At 34.7% G+C, this 19799-nt stretch overlaps 1 protein-coding gene across 2 annotated transcripts in view; it reads right to left on the reverse strand.

The window, feature by feature from the left end:
• Nucleotides 1-19799, reverse strand: part of DPYD (dihydropyrimidine dehydrogenase) — a 968100-nt gene that overhangs the window by 369169 nt on the left and 579132 nt on the right. For both annotated transcript variants that reach the window (XM_003769672.4, XM_031968578.1), the window contains one exon: nucleotides 16605-16769. In XM_003769672.4, the coding sequence (XP_003769720.1) occupies nucleotides 16605-16769 (165 nt within the window). The remainder of the gene's footprint in view (nucleotides 1-16604; nucleotides 16770-19799) is intronic.

The raw sequence follows: 19799 nt of genomic DNA on the forward strand, positions 1-19799 counted from the left end.
TACAGTATTTATAGCTTTCCACAATAAATGTCATTATAATAAAAAACCCTATAAAATAAAAAATTCCAAAACTTGGACATTTCAATGGCTTATTTATTCAAACTATAACACAATAAAATTCTATTATAACTAAATAAATTGGTTGATCCTTAAAATATAGAATTAAATTCTAATGTATAGAATTTGAACATAATAGTATCATTTAATTTTAGAGTAAAATGAGAACTTCAGTGAAAAATAGCAATTGTGAGCATAGATAAATGTTTAACTTCTACCCTCAATTTCACATGGTAACTCTCCATTTTTCATCAGTCACCTTACATAGGATAGGCTGATCACCTGAAGTATGGTCACTAGGCTTTTGATATTCAGTGCTTTTCCAACATCATTAATTGCCTCTCCCTTCACCTCTATTTGAAGGTAGAGAACTAAAATTCTAAAGATTTCCAATACAGAAGGCTGTAATCTGAACTTTCCAAATAATTCCCTATTTTCCATCAGTGGCTCTGCTTGGTTTCAACTCCATAGAACATTGCATCTTCATACTTCATACTCCCTGGTTCATTATCTCCATACAGCTTTCCTTTTGTGTTTTGTCTGCTCCTATTATAGTATAAGCTTTTTGAGGGCAGGACCTGCTTTTTCTTTTTCTTATTTGTTTCCAATGCTTAGTATTGTGCCTGGCCCTTAGTAGGCCCTTAAGTAATCTTTATTGAATTGAACTGAATTGAAATTGAAATTGTATAATAGCTAGCTCACTTTTAGTCTGGGTCGTTTTAACTTTGGGTCTTTTTGGAACTTTTGGTCTGATGCTTTAGGGTTAAAGATTGAGACAGAATATTAGTAATATAATCACTATAACTCAGAGCTCCCAATTAAGTTATTGCTCAGTTGTTTCAGTCATGTCCAGTTTTTCATGAATCCATTTGGAGTTTTCTTGGCAAAGATGCTGGAATGGTTTTCTCCAGCTTATTTTACAGATGAGAAAACAGGGATAAGTGACTTGCCCAAGGTCACACAATTAATAAGTGTTTGAAGTCAGATATATGAACTCAGCAAGATGAGTCTTTCTGACTATAGGCTCAGCTCTATAACTCCTCCTAAATGCTCCTCCTAACTGCCCTCTCCTTCATTCCTGTTTGGTCAATTCCCAATATTCATAAAAAAGTATGAGACTTCTAAATTTTACAGAAAAATCAGGATACAAAAACTATCTTAAGTAAAAGAAAGGAATAAACCATATTAGAAGATCCTTTACTGGAGAGCTAAAAGGAGGTTGATTTGGCATCAAATATGCCTTTTTTGTGGAGATCTTCCCTCATTTTTTAAAAAACATGAGTACATTCAATAGCATCAGTCCAACTTCTGTGTTTCCAGACACTTGTCCTGTGACCATTTTAATTTGTCTATACTCTTCCAAATCCTTTTTAACTTTTCTTTATGGTCACTGCCCCAAAGCCACCCCAGATTCTTTCTCCTTGGTCTGTTTTTCCAACAACATTAGGGTGAGAACACTCCTTTGAAAACTGATGTTCCTAGTTGTGAAACTTCTATCTACTACAATCACAGATCCATTTCCTAATAACTGGCTGCACCTTGGCTCGCCATTTTGCAGGCCTTGTTTCATCTTCTTTGTGCCATAGTTGCCATCTGATGAAACTACTTTCCATCTGCACAGTTGCGATCCTGAGCTTCCAAGTTGATGTTTCTCCTCTGTGATTTCCAGTTTTTATTTACAATTTCTCTGCCGAGCAGTCAAAGCTATAATATGGTGGTCTTATTTATGCTGTGGTGCTGTGATCTGTCACCTGCTGCTGTGCCTTCTTCTTCCTCGGGAGTAACGATTTACTTGGGAGCTAATGGGTCAACATGTCTTTGGGACTAACTGGTACATTTTCAGCAGCTTTGCTACTCCAGCTCATAGCCTTACCCAGAAGACAAGCAAAAGTGATTCTCAAGTAACTACCCCAATCCCCCCCTGATACCTCCACCACCATTTTTAATCCTATCTGGGTCAGGGTCCATATTTTTTATTCACATCTTCCACAATAAAATGGGTTATCAATCCAACAAGTTCTACAAATTCCAGATGATTTTTTTTTGAGGACAGGAATAAACAGAGCAATGTATTTACCTTTTCAACTTTGGATATGCTCATATCAACTATATAATGTGTTTGAAACTTCAGGATTCCTTAAAAAATATTAAAAAAGGATCAGCTGAGCTGATGAACTTTGTCCTGTAGTCCTGTCACCTCAACAACTATCTCCTATCACCCTGCTGCAGATATGGGGTATTTAGTTTCCTGGCAATAATTGGGACACTTGAAACTAGAATGCATTGAAAATATTTAAGAATTGCCAATCTGCAAGTTTAGTTATTATCATTAGCTCTTACAAAGGGATCATAGGCCTCTACTATGTGTCACTGGAAATGAATTATAAAAGAATAAAGAATACCCAGGAAAAATTGGAATTGTGACCCTGGATTGTCATCCTAGGAAAACTTGAGTTTGCTTCTAAAGAGATTCACCATTACTATATTCACCATTTAGTCTGATAAACTCTGGGAGCAGTTTCTCAAAAATCCAGACGACATGAGAAGACATGAATTTCTGAATAGGAGCAAGTAAAGGATTTCTGTAATTCTCTTTTACTGTCTCTTCTTTGCTTTGTGCTGCTTGCTTTGATTAAAAAAATTCATAATCAGCATCCTCTTTGACACAAAATTTAATAAGATGTCTGATAGATTATATATGAAAGACAGGAAGCTATGGGAGCTGAGAAAAGAAGGAAAAAGTAGATATAAAGTGACAGAATCTTTTATTGAGATGAAGAAAGAAAGAAAAAAAAGGATCAAGACATTGATAAAAATTGGGCCCAAATTAGAAATTAATCAACATGAACTCAAGGTCTTGAAGGACTTTTTCTTTTCTCTGGTACAACCTAAGTTAGCTGGCTACTGTCAGATGCTGTTGCCTTCATCTGCCTCCTTTCACTGGCTGAATAGCTTGTTCATTCTGTGCAATTGTGCTGGAAATTCAGACCCTCACAATTATTCACTAAAGGTGTCCAAGACCTTCTTGAATAATCTGTCCTGTATGTGGAAGAGGATGTACCTGGGGCATCCTATTGTTAAAAATAATGTTATTTAAAGACATTTTCAAGTGTTTTAAGTGTTAGGCTAGGATGGGTAAGAGGTCAGGCTGAGAAGGATAAATCACAGTGGCTTTCTTTTGCTTCTAAGATCAAATATAAACTCCTATGTTTAGCTTTCAAAAGCCCTTTGCAATGTGGTCCCTACCTTTTCAGGTAGGCCATTACTCCAACTTCCACACTTTTTAATCCAGTCAGAGTAGCCATTTCTTAATGTCTCTCATTTGGTCCTTCATCTCCCTACTCCTTAGTTTAGCAACTTGTCCATTTTCTAGGGCTGGAATGCATTCCCTTCTTACCATTGATTGTCTAACAGAATCTTATCTTTCAGTTCGAGCATTGTCTTAAATGAAACCTTTCCTGAGTGAAACTGTCATCACCTCTTCCTTCTCTTTTGTATTTTATTACATCATATGTACTTTTATTTTTTCTCTTTACTTTTATTATCTATATACTTATATATGTGCCACAGTCTCCCTCATTAAAATATAAATTCATTAAAAGCAGGGATTGTTTCATTCTTTGTGTCTCCGGAACTTAGCACAGGGCATGACACTTAATAAAGGTTTGTTACCTGATTGATTGGTAGGTGTCCTCCAGGGGCAGCTAGGGCAAGAAATCCTGAGTAAACCAAAATTGGGTGTGTAAAAGATATTGAGTATAGTCAAATATTGAGATCATATCAATCACAGGTGTAGAGCAGGAAGCTAGCTCAATCAATTATGTATGGTGGGAAAGGGGTCTGAGGTAACTAAGTTTTTCAGCACCTTCTTTCCACAGGATGCCTTTGTTCACTTTAAGAGCAGCAAAAATAAAAAGAATGATCTTAGACCATTATAATCCAGTAAAACAAAAATTTCATTTTGTTTTTGCATATAATTTACCATGCATTTTCATCAACATGCATACTGCTGAATAGTATGGAGGGCAGAACATTCTTTGCTAAACAACATTTTAGTTACAGGCAAGAAAAAGAATCTGGGGAGGTCAAAAAGAGATTCTAATTGTAACTTAGGACCCTGCAGGAAGCTAATCATTACCCCATATAATTATCACCAATTTATTATAGACATAATATTTTAATGATAATTTCTGTGTAAAAAGGGCAAGATAGTCACAGTTATCATTGAGGGCTGTACTTTAGCATGTGTTATGTAAATAAGAGACACAATAATATCTATTACTTGATGAGAAGCAAAGGTTTGATTGAAAATTGTACACCTCAGTGTTATTTCCAAAAAAGTCTTAAAGCTTAATCATGAGCTCCTCACCTCCATATTGAAAAGGATAAATTATGGTTTTTCTGTCACTATTTTCAAGATATTGATTAAGTGAAGCTTTACTAAAGAAATAATTTTTTTCTAATGTCAAAATATGTTTTCTCCTTTAAGATCTATCTTCTGCCCCAAACCCAACTCATACCTCATACAACTGAACTCACTGGAAACAGGGTTTATACTTAATGATTAATTAGGCATTAAAAAAAACCAGCATAAATCATTTCAGGTTGATATTCAAAAATTTTTAATCATAAAAAATAATGCAAAGTTTCTCTTCATTTAGTATTAAAAGTGGCCAATTTAATTCTATTCTAAAATTTTAATGAATGAAATATTATAATATAATTGCGGGTCATCAGTATTCAATTCACAAAACTGAAAAAAGGTCATAGTAAATTTATTAATAAAGTTAATTTATTACTTAGAAATACTCTTTTTTTGAGTAGAAAAGTAAATAAGATAAATCAAAAAGAATGTTTGTCAGGCTATTCCTTTTCTTCATGTGCACAATGGACAATTAGTTTAGTTTAAAAATCCTTAAATGAAGCAACTTAGCACCATTTGTGAGGCTTACAAATACTTTCGATTTAAAAATGGGCTTGTTGCTCAGAAGGAAGCCACTTTATAGGCTACCAGTGCTATTGGATCTGATACCAGGGGCTCATAACTTCTTTCTATCCATTTACAATACAGTCTTGATTATTTAGAAGATGATTATCTAGTTTATGAATTATCTAGGCCTCATGATTCTCTTCTCTTTCCCTGACTAATTACCTTTTCACCATGTAAGCAATTATTATTATTTCACTCTTCATTAGCACTTCCACTAGACAGTGGGGAAACACCCAGGTGCAAAGTGAAAAGTTCAATCATATGGATGTTTCTAAATTTCCAGATGTTTTGCATTGTGCTAATAAAAAAAAAAAAACACAGTCATAGAATTTTAATGCTAAAAGATACTACTTTCATTTTGCCTGTGAGGAAAATGAGGTCCCAAAAGGTTATTTCTGGAGGTTACACTGCAGGGGAAAGTTAGAATCAACAATGAAAGAGTTTAATATGAAAGACTTCCCCCTCAAAAAAAAATAATTTAGTACATTGCAGAAATTTGTTTTTTTTCTCTGAAAATGCAGCTCACTTTCATTCCCAAATAGGATCACAATACCATAAGACTGTATACATGAGGCAGCAGCCTACCTGCTATTTTAGCTTCATCTCCCTTCCTTAAACTATGACCTTATGGTCAGCTATTACAATTACATGTCTCTACCTTTTTGATTTTCTTCTATTCCTACTCTGCTAATCTGTAGAACTAGAAAACTCTCACCATTTATTTTTTCCTAATATAAGATAGCAATTAACAAAACATAAAACTGAGAGAGTCCAAAAATGTGAGCTACCTAACCTTCATTGGGTTGTCACTGATATGGACTATCATATTTATTTTTTAGCAATTTTCTCACATATTCTTTTAAGAATTTATTTCAAATTTGACTCTTCAACTCCTGAATTCTGTCATCTCCAAGAATCTCTTTTGTCATCAGAGCAAGGCTTCTATTTTTCATCATGTACATTATCTATTACACATCACCATTTGTATACTTGCATTAAATAATTAATAATAAATTATAATCATTTATTATATATTATATATTATGACAGAAATATGTAATACTAAGTAACATAAATGCAGATAATAGAAAGCAAAATAAATCATAACCATACCATTATGTTTACATACTTATGAAATATATTGATGCTACTTTATTTACATAATTAATTATATATTATTTATAAACATTGAAAACAATAAACATTATTATTATTATTATTAACTGCTTTCAAGGGGCTTATGGACAAATATATTCCAATTCTCTGATTCAGTTACATATTTCCCTATGCAATAGCCCACAGAACATCAAATATAAAGGAATAATAGCTGGAGAGTTAACTGTCAAAGGTCCATTTTTATCTAAATGTCATTGAACCAGAGTAGAAAAATTATATAATAATAAAAATAATTGTATTGAGATACATATAGAACTGTACATTTTACAAAGGACTTTATATTCATTATTTTATTTAAGGTCATTCAGAATGAACTCCCTCATCTCCACACCTCAAAAATCTCATTGTACCTATTTTCAAACACTCAAGAAATGAGGCAGCCATTCTCCTTCCATGGCTAACCACTGATCTCAAGTCCTTGCTCCTATCCTCCTCTTTGGAAGTTTTTCTCATCAATAATCCTTACCCCTCCATAATCCCAATTTTCCATTCTTCCTTTGTTAGATCCTTCCCTTCTACCTACAAATATATGTCTTTTCTGTTATAGTATAACAGTAAAACTTTCATTGGCTCTGATAACCCTTCAAATTACTCTCTCTGTGTCTGTCTTTCTGCTTCTCTCTCCCCTTTTTACTTATCATATCAGGTGGATATGCACGAGAATTCTGGAGTCCCAAAACCCTCCCCCCAGACTACTATTCTTGCTTCCAGCCCTTCTCTTATCATCCATCATTGCAGGAAGTAGCTCCTGTTGAGAATGGGCTAACCATTCCCTCCAATTCCCACAATGCAGTTAAACTAACCTGGTTCAAAAAGCAAGTCACCCTAAGGGAGAGAAAGGAAGTATGATGTGTCAGGCAAGTAAAACTATGGCCACCACTTTGATTATCAACTATTCTCAGATCCTAGATTGAGAAAACTCAGAACCCTGAACCCAAGAGCTTTGAAAATAGTAGTGCTTCCAGATCACTGTCGTCTGCCATCATTCTGGGAATCAAACTCTGCAGCTTCTTTCAGAAAAAGTTCAAAGACTTTTCAAGACATGTTCAAATGGTTCAACATCAGAAACTGATGTGATCTTATCAGTGGAAATAAAATTAAAGAAGAAGCATCACCTATTGCTCTACCACTGTGCCTACACTAAGGACCAGAGGACCTATGATTGCCTGTAAAACCTCCCATAGCTGTTTATTTCCCCATTCTAATGTGAGCTCCCTGAGAACAGGGTCTGCTTTACTTTTCTAGATGTATCCCCAGTGCTTACAAATCCTTATTTCTTGATATATACTGCATGCTTGCTGTCATGGTATTTTTCTTCTGGTTCCCCTTCTAATCCTCTGAGCATTTCTCCTTTGTCTTCTTCCCTTTATTATTCATCTTCCTTCCCTTTCCTCTACTCATATACCAACTACTCTATTTTAGGCTATTGTCACTCATTGTTTGAACTATTGGAAGAGCTTTCTTACTGTTTTTTTTTTTCTGTGTCCAGGCTCTCTTTTATTCATTAAAGATGTCAAAATATTTGGATTAAGGCAGAGCTCTGATCATAACACTCTCCTTGCTCAAGAAGATTCAATGGCTTCCTCTTACTATGTCTTAGAGAAAAAAAATAGATTTCTCAGAATGTTGTTTAATGCCTTTCACAATCAGGCTTTTCATATTTATTCCACATTGCTCCCCTTACATAGATTACGTTTTAGCCAAATTGGCCAACGTGAAAATTTCTGTACATGAGATAATTCCTCCCTCTGTAGAGGACCAATACATGGAAGTTGTAAAGGTACACATTTAGGCTTGCTATAAATGAAAAAGCCTCCCAGGGTTATCTGAAAATTAAATAGATTATCTCAGAAAATAAGAGATTTTCCCTCACTTGTGGTTTTTGAGGAGAAGCAAGATGGTAAAAAAATCTTAACGTGCTTAAACATATAAAGTAGTACCCAGACTTGAGGGAGGTCCTATCTTGATTCAAAATAATTATTCATATTCTCAATGCGTGATATCTGTCAATGAGATGACATAATATTAGAAAATATACTTCTCCATCATTGTCTAAGTCATTACCTTCCTTCCATTCACTCAAGTCCAAAACATTAATATCATTTCAATCTTCTCATTCAAAACATCAGTGTTATTTAAATCTCCTCATTCTTATTCACTCCATATACACCATGAGTTGCTTGGCTTTGTCATTTCTATGTCTACAACTTCCCACATCTCACAAATGTCCTTTTCTCTCCATTTTTAGTCATCATCCTTGTCTAGGACCTCTATGCTTCTTGCTTAGCTTATTGCAGTCACCTTTACTTCAAAAGCTTGTCTCTCTTTTCCTTCTACAGCCAAAATGATTTTTCTTAAATGAAGATCTATGTCATCAATTATAGTAGTTCTCTAGCATCTCCTAGATCACATATAAATCTCATCAAAACTATTCCCAAAGGATTATAAAACTGTGCATACTCTTGGATGCAGCAATACCCTGCTAGCTCTCTATTCCAAAGACATCCAAAAAAGAGAAGAGGACCTATTTGCACAAAAATATTTATATCAGCTCTTTTTGTGGTGGCTAAGAATTAGAAATCAAAAGGATGCCCATCAATTGAGCAATGGCTAAACAAGCTGTGGCATATGATTGTAATGGTACATTATTGTACTATAAAAATGACAAGCAGTATAGTTTCGGGAAGACTTACATGAACTGATGTATAGTGAAGTGAACAGAACCAGGAGAACATTGTCCACAGTATCAATATTGTTTAATGAAGAACTGTGAATGACTTAGATATTCTCAGCAATACAATAATCCAAGATAACTACAAAGGATTCATATTGAAACAGACTTCCAGAGAAAGAACTGATATTGTTCTGAAGCATGCTATATTTGCTTTCATAAGATATAAACTTCAGAACTTAAGACTTTAAATAAAAATGTTTAAAAAGCTTAATTTCTTCATAATTTTCCTCCTCCCCTCCTTTTAAGTATCATTTTCCTCTATCTGCTCTATCATCCACCATAATTGTCTGTGTCCTGCTCTGTACACACAATGCTCCAACTCCTGTCTCCATAGTTTTGCAATGACTCCCTCTCCCCTCTACTTGCTTCTTGGAATTTTTGGATTCTTTCAAGACTTGGCTTAAGATGTGACAGTGTAGATTTTGTTACTGTTGTGTAGTTTCAGGCATTGCTGGGTTTTCTTGACAGAAATACTGGAGTGCTTTGCATTTCCTTCTCCAACTCATTTTACAAATGGGGATTTGAAGCACATAGGGTTAAATGACTTGAATAGAATTACCCAAGCATTGCAGGTTGGATTCAAATTCAGGAGGAAGTTTTCCTGACTCTAAGCCCAGTACTCTATCCACTGTGCTGCCCAATAGCCCTGACAGTGTAGTACAGTGACTTAACAAATGGTCTTGGAGTCATGGAAATCTGCATTGCTTTTCATACATACTGTCTGACCCTGAACATGTCATTTAACCTATGCCCCCCAGCAACTTTCTAAGACTTTGAGCTGCAGAACAGTTAATAGAGCTATTTATTTTATTTGGGGTAGGAACAGAATGGCAGTTGAATCACTGTTGTTCCTAGAAAAAATCTAGGATTTAAATTTTGGTCCTTTACATACAAACTGATGAATTTCAATTTGAATTATTTTTGAAATTTGGCATAGTCTAAGAAATTTGGCATAGAAAAAATTCTCACGTTAAAAGAAAGCCTTTTCTCAATCCCCATAAATGGAAATAACATTTTAACTAAGGCTGTTGATGACTAAATCTTAACTATAGGGGGCAACCAGTACATAGGCCTGGATTTTCACAATTACCATTAGAGGCTACCTATAACAAAGGGCACCTTCAGGATTACTGATGAGGATGAACTTTCTTTTGAATCATTCCACATCTAGTGTGTTCTGTGCTGGTCACCCAGTAATTAATGGGAAACAGAAAAAGGAAGGGGGAGAGGGGAGCTTTTTGCAGAAATGTTTCTCATTATAAAAGTATTTACATGCCAATTGTTCTTCCTTTAATAATTTCTGTAACAAAGCCATCATTCCTTTTTCTATAATCACCAGTTGATTCACTGGTGCATCCCCTTCTTTTGCTTAACACTCACGGTGACAGCCAGGAATGATAGAAAATGTCATTCTCTGCTTGCTAATTCAGTACATTCAGAGTGAGTACAGCAAGTATTTTTCTGCTGAGTTTTTTTTCCCCCCTAAGCCTAAAATATATAATGTAAAAGGTTTTCTTTTTTCTTAAGTGGGTAAAGAAAGGATTCGGTTAAAATCGATTTCTGTAAGCCCTAATTATACAGTGCATTTCATAATAAGCATTACAAGATCTCTCCTCAGGAACAAAGACCTCTTCGTTAGTAATGAATTGTCACTACCACAATCAGAGTGCTGAATTTAATTTATGGATAAATAAAAAGAGTCCTCGTAAGCAAAGAAGTCGAGTGTTAGAGTGCTTCGGGACAGCTACGCGGGGCTAAGAAATGAGCTTTATAGTGAGGAAGTTCTTAATGTTGAGCGACATCCCTCTTGCTGAAAGGAAGGTGGTCTCCTGTCCTGCTTAGAGAGAAACATAGGCTCCTGCTACTTGACTTCTGGAGCTTGCTCCCAAGGTTCTTGCTTCTTCTGGAGAGGAGACTTTTGCTCAGTAGCTGCCATGGTTGGGTGAATTATATGGTCTGTCATTGAAGGCAGCAGTCATACACTTGAGAATGATGTGGAAGAACTCCAGTGAGAGTGATAATTAAAAGAGGAAAATGAAGGGTCACCTTCTTTCATTCAGCCCATTGGGCTTGGCATCAGAGCTATTTCAAAACAGTAGGGGATTTTCCAATCTCAGCATGGCAATCTCTAAGCATACATTGTTTCTACGAGTTAAAATCTGAATGGTATTTTAATTGTACTTGGAAAAAAATATATGAAAAGGAAAATATTGGAAATTAGTTTAAAGAATAGAAAGAAACCAAAAATAGGAATATAATCTAAATGGGGAAGGGATCAAAAGCTGAAAAACCAATGTTATTATTTGCTTGGAAAAAATTGGCAAGTACTATAAAAGAGACAAGATGACAAAAGAAAATTGGTGCCAGGATATTAGAAAGGAACATTTAAATGTATCAGCAATGTGTCTCATTTCTAGTTGGGTAGAAGTATAAAGGCAGTCTCTTCTCAGCCTTCTTGTTATTTCACTGTCACTTAGATTATTAAATTCAAAAAGGAACCATGAGATCATAGGAACATGATCTTAGGCCTACAAGCCACATTGGAACTCATTTAGTTCTATTTACTCATTTCCTCAGTCAATAAGAAAAGTCCTATGTGTCAGGCATTGCGTTAGAGATAACCCCAAAATAAAATTAATTAAAATTAAAAACCCTGAACAACTACAGTCCTTCCCTTCACTTTTGGGAAGGAGTTAGAAAGGGGAAGATCAGGAAAGGCCTTTTACACTCTTTGACCCAGTAGTGCTATTACTGGGTCTGTATTCCAAGGAAATCATAAAAGGGGGAAAAAAGGACCCACATGTGCAAAAGTGTTTGTAGTAGCTCTTTTTGTGATAGCAAAGAATTGGAAAAGGAGTGAATGCCCATCAATTGGGGAATGGCTGAACAAGTTGTGATATCTGAAGGTAATGGAATATTATTGTTCTATAAAAAATGATAAATAGGCTGATTATAGAAAGGCCTGGAAAGATTTCTATGAACTGATGCTGAGTGAAACAAGCAGAACTAGGAATATAGTGTACACAATAACAGCAAGAATGTGTGATGACCAATTACAAAAACCTGGTTCTTCTCAGTAGTTCAATGATCCAAAACAATCCCAAATAGGGGAGAAAAATGACATCTGACTCCAGAAAAAGTGCTAAGGAGACTGCATGTAAATCAACACTTGTTACATTCACTTCTTTTTTTTTTTCTGTTTTTTAAAATATCTCTCCATGGTTTTTTCCCCTTTTGCTCTTTTTCTCTATCAACATGATTCATAAAGCAGTGTACATTAAAAATAAACAAACTTACTTCAATTAAAAAAAAAGAAAGAAAGGCTTTTTACAGGAGGTGGAGTTTGAGCTAAGTTTTGAAGGAAACCAAGGAATTTAGGAATCAAAGGTGAGGAGAAAGAATAGTTCAGATACAGGGGACAGGAAGGTAAAAAGTATAGAGTAGGCACAACGTGTTGTGTGTGAGTAAGAGCAAGGCCAGTGTCACCAGATTATAATGTGTTCCCGTCAGAAAAGTCTCAGATAGAAAAGGAAAAAAAAAGGCCAGTCTAAGAAAAGCTTAGGAAACTAATGCCCAGAGAATTTAAGGGATAAATTAATTACTTGATAAATTACTACAAAAGCCATAATTAATGAAACAAACTCTTTCAGCTCCCAACCACTATTTGATAGCATTAGCTATTTAACCAAAATTGTTTTTTTGTCAAAGTAGATAATATTAAAGCCTTAGTTTCAAATGATCAAGGTTCAAATCTTCATGGTCTCTGAAGTGCTTCATAATCACCTAATCATGAGAAGGGAGTGATGACTGTAAGTTATTTATTCTAAAGTAGTGAATAAGAAGTAAGAGCAACTGAGTTGACTTGAATTATGGTTCTGCTTAATTTGTGACTTTGGCCAAGTCATTTTACCCCTTGCATCCTTCATTTCTTGATTTAAAAAGGGTGAATAATATTACCGCCATCTCAGTTTAATTCTACCACTAATGATATGATCTTGTGACCAAAGGCAAGAACAATGGGAACTTTGCAACTTTTGGTCAATAAATATGATCTGTCAGTGTTGGCCAACTAGTAGATAATAAAGACTCCTAGCTTGTAGGCCTTTGAGTAAGCAGGAAGAAAAAAACAAACAAAACAAAACTATACCAGGTGAGAGAGCATGTAAAGATGCTGCAATAAAAAACATATACTAGGGGCATGCAGCTGTCTTGCCATTTCTTTGGTATAGGACAGTAGCTCCCAAACTTTTGGAGATCCTTTTTGAGGATCCTTTTACATCCTTAAAAATTATTGAGGACCAAGAGATCTTTTGTTTATGTTTATTATATCAAATGAGATGAAATATTAATCCAGTCTTCAAATTACAAATTAATCTTTAATTTCACAGGTCTCTAAGAAATTCTACCATACTCTTGTGAGAGGAAGAGAGTGAAAAAAACAAATGATCAACTTTGTGTGGCCTGTGAAAAGGTCTTTGGGACTCCTAGGAATGGATGAGCCATAATTTGAGAGGCTGATACAGAGAAATCCTAATGAGAAAAACCCCTTGGGTAACTGCAGATCTGTACTTGGGTCTGCAATTTAGAGACTTACAGTATAGCCTGGGGCACTTAGAAGTTAAGTGATTAAGATGACAGCAATGGAGAACTAGACTTGTGTCTGTGGGTAAGGAAATTCTCTTTATTAATGAAAATGAGCACTTTTCTTCAATTTATCATGTTAGAGAGTTCCTTGAGAGCACTGAAAGACCCAGGGTCACACAGCCAGCATGACTGAGAGACTAGACTTGAACCCAGGTATTCTTGGCTCTAAGAGTGGACCTTGAGCCACATAATGACACTAAATTGATTTCATATGATCAAAAACCACAGAAACTCATTATTATAAAAGCTCTCCTTCTCTTTGTTATTTAGTTATATCTGACTCTTTGTGATTCTGTGGCCTATAATACAACAACATTGTTTTCTTGGCAAGGATATTGGAGTGATTTGCCATTTCTCTCACCAGCTCATTTTACAGTTGAGAAAACTGAGGCAAACGGGATTAAGTCACTTAGCCAGGATAATAACAGCTAGTAAATATCCAATGCTAAATTTGAATTCAGATCTTTCTGACTCCAGGCCACCTAATGCAAATAATACTTGCAAAAGAATCTTTGCTACAACATATCTGTGAGTGGACATTCTACTTTTGCCAGAAGAGGCCTCCAATGAGGGCTAACCCATAACCTCTCAAGGCAATATATTCTATTTTAAAAATAATTCTAGTGTCTATGAAAACTTTTCTTGACAATAAGCTTCGACTTCCTCTTTTCAACTTAGAGGTATAAGGAGAATTTAATCAATCCAGAATCATATTTAGGGTATGGTGTCTACACAGTGCCTTGCACATCTTGAGTATTCAAAAATACTGGTTAAATGAATATATCAGTTAAATAGTTAAATCTTGAAAAATAGATAATGCAGCTCTTTGACAGTTATATATAAGTAAACTCTATTTGTCTATAGTTGGGTCAAATTGGCCCCATCAAGTTCAGATTGGGTTGAGAAGAAAAGCATCTTAAAATGTGGATTACTTGTGATGCTAGAGAAACTGAGGCAAGATAGAGATGAGAGTTTTAATATTTTATTTATTAGAGAGCTTAATTAATTGACTGGATCAAACTCATGTCTCAAAGCATCCAGTATCAAATATGAGATTCCAGAGATTCTTTTTAGGGTTTTAGCAATAGGGGAGAACAAAGACAGAAAGGGGAAGGCAAAGTGAGCACTGGACATTCTGACAAGTTGAGAAGGTCTGGAACCATGATTGCTAAAATAGAAAATCTTCCCCTTATCTGGAATTAAACATTTATAGTTTAAAACCTTAGAGTAACTAGTTTTAAATTATATCAGTCCTAATGGTCAGGAGGGGGAGGTGTTGCAACCAGGAAGACTGAGGCAGAACAATTCAGAGAAATTGAGGTAGAACAATTAGGGAAACTGAGGCAGAACAATCAAAGGAAACTAACATAACATATTCAAGGAAACTTAATACTCAATATTATGGTATTGAACCACTGGCTCTATGATCCATCAATCAATAGCATTTAACAAATGTTCATTCTTTGTCAGGCATTGTGCTAAATGATGAGGATGTAAAGAAAGATAAAAAGAATTCTTGTCCCATAGGAGATCATATTTTGATTTGGGAGCTAACATGTAAATAATTAAATAAATCTATAGAGAGTAGGTGGAAAATGACTATGACTAACTTACTTTGAGACCTAGACTAAGCTACCTTCAGAATTCTGGCTTCCAGGTTATTCAGCAATATAAATCAATGCTTAGACTAGATTTCTTTAAACCATAAAATATTCTATAATATATAGATAATAATTTAATTTAATAGCTATCAAACACATATTCCACCACCGTGGCTGGAATCAGATTAAAATTCAATGAGGAAATATTTAAGAAAATAAATAAAAATATTATAGTACATAGAAAATGTTAATGCGTACTTTTCCTAGTCAATATTCAGCCTTCATGGATCCTTATGTACCTTTTAGTTGTACCCTATTTCCCTTGGAGCTTGATATCACTCTTTTATTTCACTGGTAGGCCTAGGGAAATAATTGTTGTGTCCTCAAGAGACCCTATGCTGCATTTTGGAGGAAAGGGAGGCTAGAGTCCTATTTTTTTAAATTATTATTAGGTCTTGAACAAAATATTAGTCAGTTTATTCTGCTTTAACCAAAGATGAATTTTTTTTTCAATCAATGGACTATTAGAATATCTTTGAAAACATAGACAAAGGGAGAAAAGAGTATTTTGAAAACAAATTTTAATTGATTTATTTGGGCTTTTTCCTGTACGTCTTTCCTTAACTCCTTCTCTGAAAGCTGTTTCTTTATAACAAATAATAAAAGTGAGGGGGCAAACAATTCAGCAAAACTAATGAATACATTGAAAATTTTTGAAATCATATGCAATGCTCTTTACCCATAGCTTCTGCAAAGAAAAGAGAGAGCATAAGTATTAAGGAGTGCCTAGGGGAGATGAGGAAAGGAAATAAACACTTCTGTCTTGAAAAAAAAAATCTACTCTGTACAAAAATTCCTAAATAGAGTTGAATGCATGTCTTCATCCTTATCATATCCGGCATCATTTCAAAACAGCTTTTTACCAGATTAAGAGAGGGTATTTTTCAAAGTGTTTGACTCATAATAAGAAGAGAAGATTATTTGTAGTGAATGATATCCCAAGGAAAGAGAGAGCAGCAGCAGCTCTGATTCTGGTTCTTACAAATGAAGCTCAGAGCCCACAATCTCTTCCTAAGGTCATCACCTTTATAAATCCTTGCCACACACAGGGGAGAGCAGCTCAAAACATAAGAATTCCACTCCCTATCCCCCTGTTGATGGAGAGACTTTTTTCCATCTGCATATCCCCATTTATAACAAAGCCTCCCGTCGTGAAGGATTTTTATGAGCTCTTGAGTATTCTATCGTTTTTATCTTTCTTAGCATCAGCAAAGCAACTGGCAGATTCTTTAATAAAATATATTATATGTATTAATATTTATGAACCGATAAATTGGATGTTTAAATAAACATTCTCCAACTTACGCCAGTTCTCTTGTTTTAAACGTTAAATTGCACTTACGTTGTCAGGAAAGTCGGCCTTTAGTTCACTGATAGATTGACACCAATATGCTGCAGTTTTCTCACTGATGAGCTCGATATTAAGGAAGGAGCTTTGTCCTGGGCCGTACACAGGGCCTGAGGTGGTGCCTCGGATGATCCTTGGTGAAACATTAGTCACAATGTCCTGTTGAAAAAGAAAGACTTTGGCTATCATTTTTGCAATCTAACATTGCTGTTTTTATTATCTATTCCCTTCAACATAACAATGACTTACTAAGTCTTTTCTCATAGCTCATATTTTCCAGGATAAAAATTCAAGAAATGTGCTTTAAATTATAGTTAAATTGAACATATGATTTCAGATGGAAGGCTAAATTCAAATATGCTATGGACTGAGCAAAATCTTTTTCTATAATCCAGATATAATATAGGGATAGAAAGATATTCAAATACTGCTTACATTGATTTGGAATATGATAGAAATTGTTTCCTTTTTTCACTTACTGGAGATTCAGTGAAGAACAAATACATTGTGGGCAAATTGTAAAAGAATCCATAAAAATCTTTTTCCATTGAATTAAGTAAGATTTAAACTGTGGCTTTATGTTAATTTAGAAAGATTTGCTTTGGAATTCCTTTTTAGCAAAAAACCAAGTCATCCAAGAAATGCTTGAGGCATTGATAGTTTATTGAATTTTGTGCAATTTTTTTTAAACCATTGGAGCTGGGTCAGATTATCTATAGAGTTGCAGTCATAAATGCAAATTCAGTGGGAAGAAAGCCACTTTTCCCAAGACTAAAATGAGGATATCAATAACTTCATGATAAACTATAAACAGTAAACAGTAAAATTAACATGCTTGTTAAGTATAATTAACAATCCACAACTGCTTCTATGGTTATATTAACGAAGAACAGTAACATTTCTGACATTATTTAAAACTAAAAAGAAACAAAGAAGGAAAAATGTTTCTTTTGCCAACTTCTAATTAAAAATAATTTTGAGTAAAGGTCATTTAGTTAAGGATTTATCAGAATTAGTCATTTAAGTACCCCTCCTCACCATCTTGTCACTTTTAGTGAGATAACATGAACCCCCATTAGTATATAGCAATTAAGGTCAATTTACATATTTTAATTAAGAACCACCCCATATAAAACAATTAGCGTAATAGGCATACTAACTGGATTTCATAACATTTGGACGTTTTTCCAACTAGATAGACAGGAAACCTTAATTAGCATTAATTAGTGCTGATCTGCATATGTTTGATAAGGCATACCCTTGCCACAAAAGATTATTTATTCCTGAATCTGCCAAATGCTACAGTTGCAGAGGATAAAAGGACTTTTCTTCACATTGCATGTTAATTTCTGGTAATTTACATCCATTTTTACATTTGAATTAGTATATTATAAAATAAATTGCATAAATGTTACAATGATGCCTTTGCAAATATGTACATTTAGACTTATAGAAATCATACCAGTTAATTTTTATTCATTATCTTTCTACTTCTATTGTAATCATTTTGTAACATCATCAGCCCACACTATGATTTGTCTCCTCCTACCAATTTTCCCATAATCTTTATGGGAAAAAAAGACCTGTAGACTCTCTCCAGAAGGTTCAAATGCAATCTGCCAGATTTTTATTTTGGCAAATGTTGGATTAAAAAGTGCCAATCTTAGAAGATATAGTTTGCATTTCAGTATATCTTGCATTTCATTAGCTACTTTAGAGGAAGATGTCTTTACAATGCCCTCATCTTGTATGCTCGGAGTCAGGAAATCTAGACAAAGACAAATCAAGAGTCCAGAGGAAAGTTTTATTTATCTATTGACTCATTTTCCCCTGAAGCCCAGTCTGAGACTGTTTTCCAAATTTTCACAACTTGGTAGTGAATCCCTTAGGCAACATAAGGCACATAGTACCTTCCAAAGACCCTTCTGACAACTGGGTTACTCATAAATGTGGTCAACTGTAGTTAAATCAAATGAATGCATCTTAGGTTAGATTCATGTCACCAGATTCTTCCTAGAATTCTGGGATTATGTACAGGATTTGGTAATGCAAATTATCAAGAAGATGTCAGAGTTACCGATAGCCTGAGGAATATGAGACCCAATTAATTGCCTTGGACAGCCACTGCACATACTTCTAATGGCAGTTCTAAAAGTTGCAATCTAAGGTTCCCTAAAGGATCAATAAGGAAAGATCAATCTTAGAAAATTGGCAAGCTGTGATTTGGAGATTGCAAGGTAGGTTTTCCTGCTCTACAAACATCTATCTCACTAGCCTGAAAAGGTCTTTGATTCCACAAACAGAAATTCATTTCTTTGGGGTTTAAAAACCTTCAACCTCCTAAGTCCTAAACTAAAATGCAAATATCCCTCAGAGGAGTAATAGTTTAACTGTTTTGAGGTAATACTACTGCTTGGATCCATATTAGTTCACAGTTAGTAATCAAGATAAATGCTTAGAGAAAGACAGAAGAAATCTAACTACCCAAAAGACAAGAAGCAGACTCTTCAATTATAATCCCTCATATTTAAATGGAGCTTTAAACCTTATTAGGTGTTTTCATCACAGCAATCCTCTGAGACCAGGAGAACAAATATTTTTGTCCCCATCTTGCAAATGAAGAAACTGAGGTGCAGAGAAGTTAAATGATTTGTACAGTATCACAATGTTTTGGAGATGAAATTAGAACTTGGGTCTTTTGAATTTATGATCCATAGTTTTTTTCATATACCTCCCTCTTTCCCAAAAATCCACATACCTTTCCAAAAGGAAAGATAAAAGAAAATCTAACACAAATTATTTTTGGTAGAAACTTGACTTTTCTGGTTCACTCTTCTCTGTATCTGTAGCCCTGCCTTGTCTCAACTTCATGGAACAAGATGCAAAGATAGTTTTCAGCAATCACCTTGGCAAAACCTTGTGTTTCAAATTTTTCTCCCTCTTTGATCCTTCTCTCCTCTCCTAGATAACAAGCAATCTAGTAGAAGTTAAATATGTACAATTCGTTTATACATTTCTGTATTTATCAGGCTGTGCAAGAAAAATCAGATCAAAGAAGGGAAAAACAAACACAGGAAAGAAAAACAAACAACAATAATGAGTCCTCTCTGGATACAATAGACTTCTAATGGAAAAAAGTCTATTGAGATTTCCTTGAATCACCTCATTGTTGAAAATAGACAAGTTCAT

The sequence above is a fragment of the Sarcophilus harrisii genome, chromosome 4 (assembly GCF_902635505.1).
Source record: "Sarcophilus harrisii chromosome 4, mSarHar1.11, whole genome shotgun sequence".
Taxonomy (NCBI): domain Eukaryota; kingdom Metazoa; phylum Chordata; class Mammalia; order Dasyuromorphia; family Dasyuridae; genus Sarcophilus; species Sarcophilus harrisii.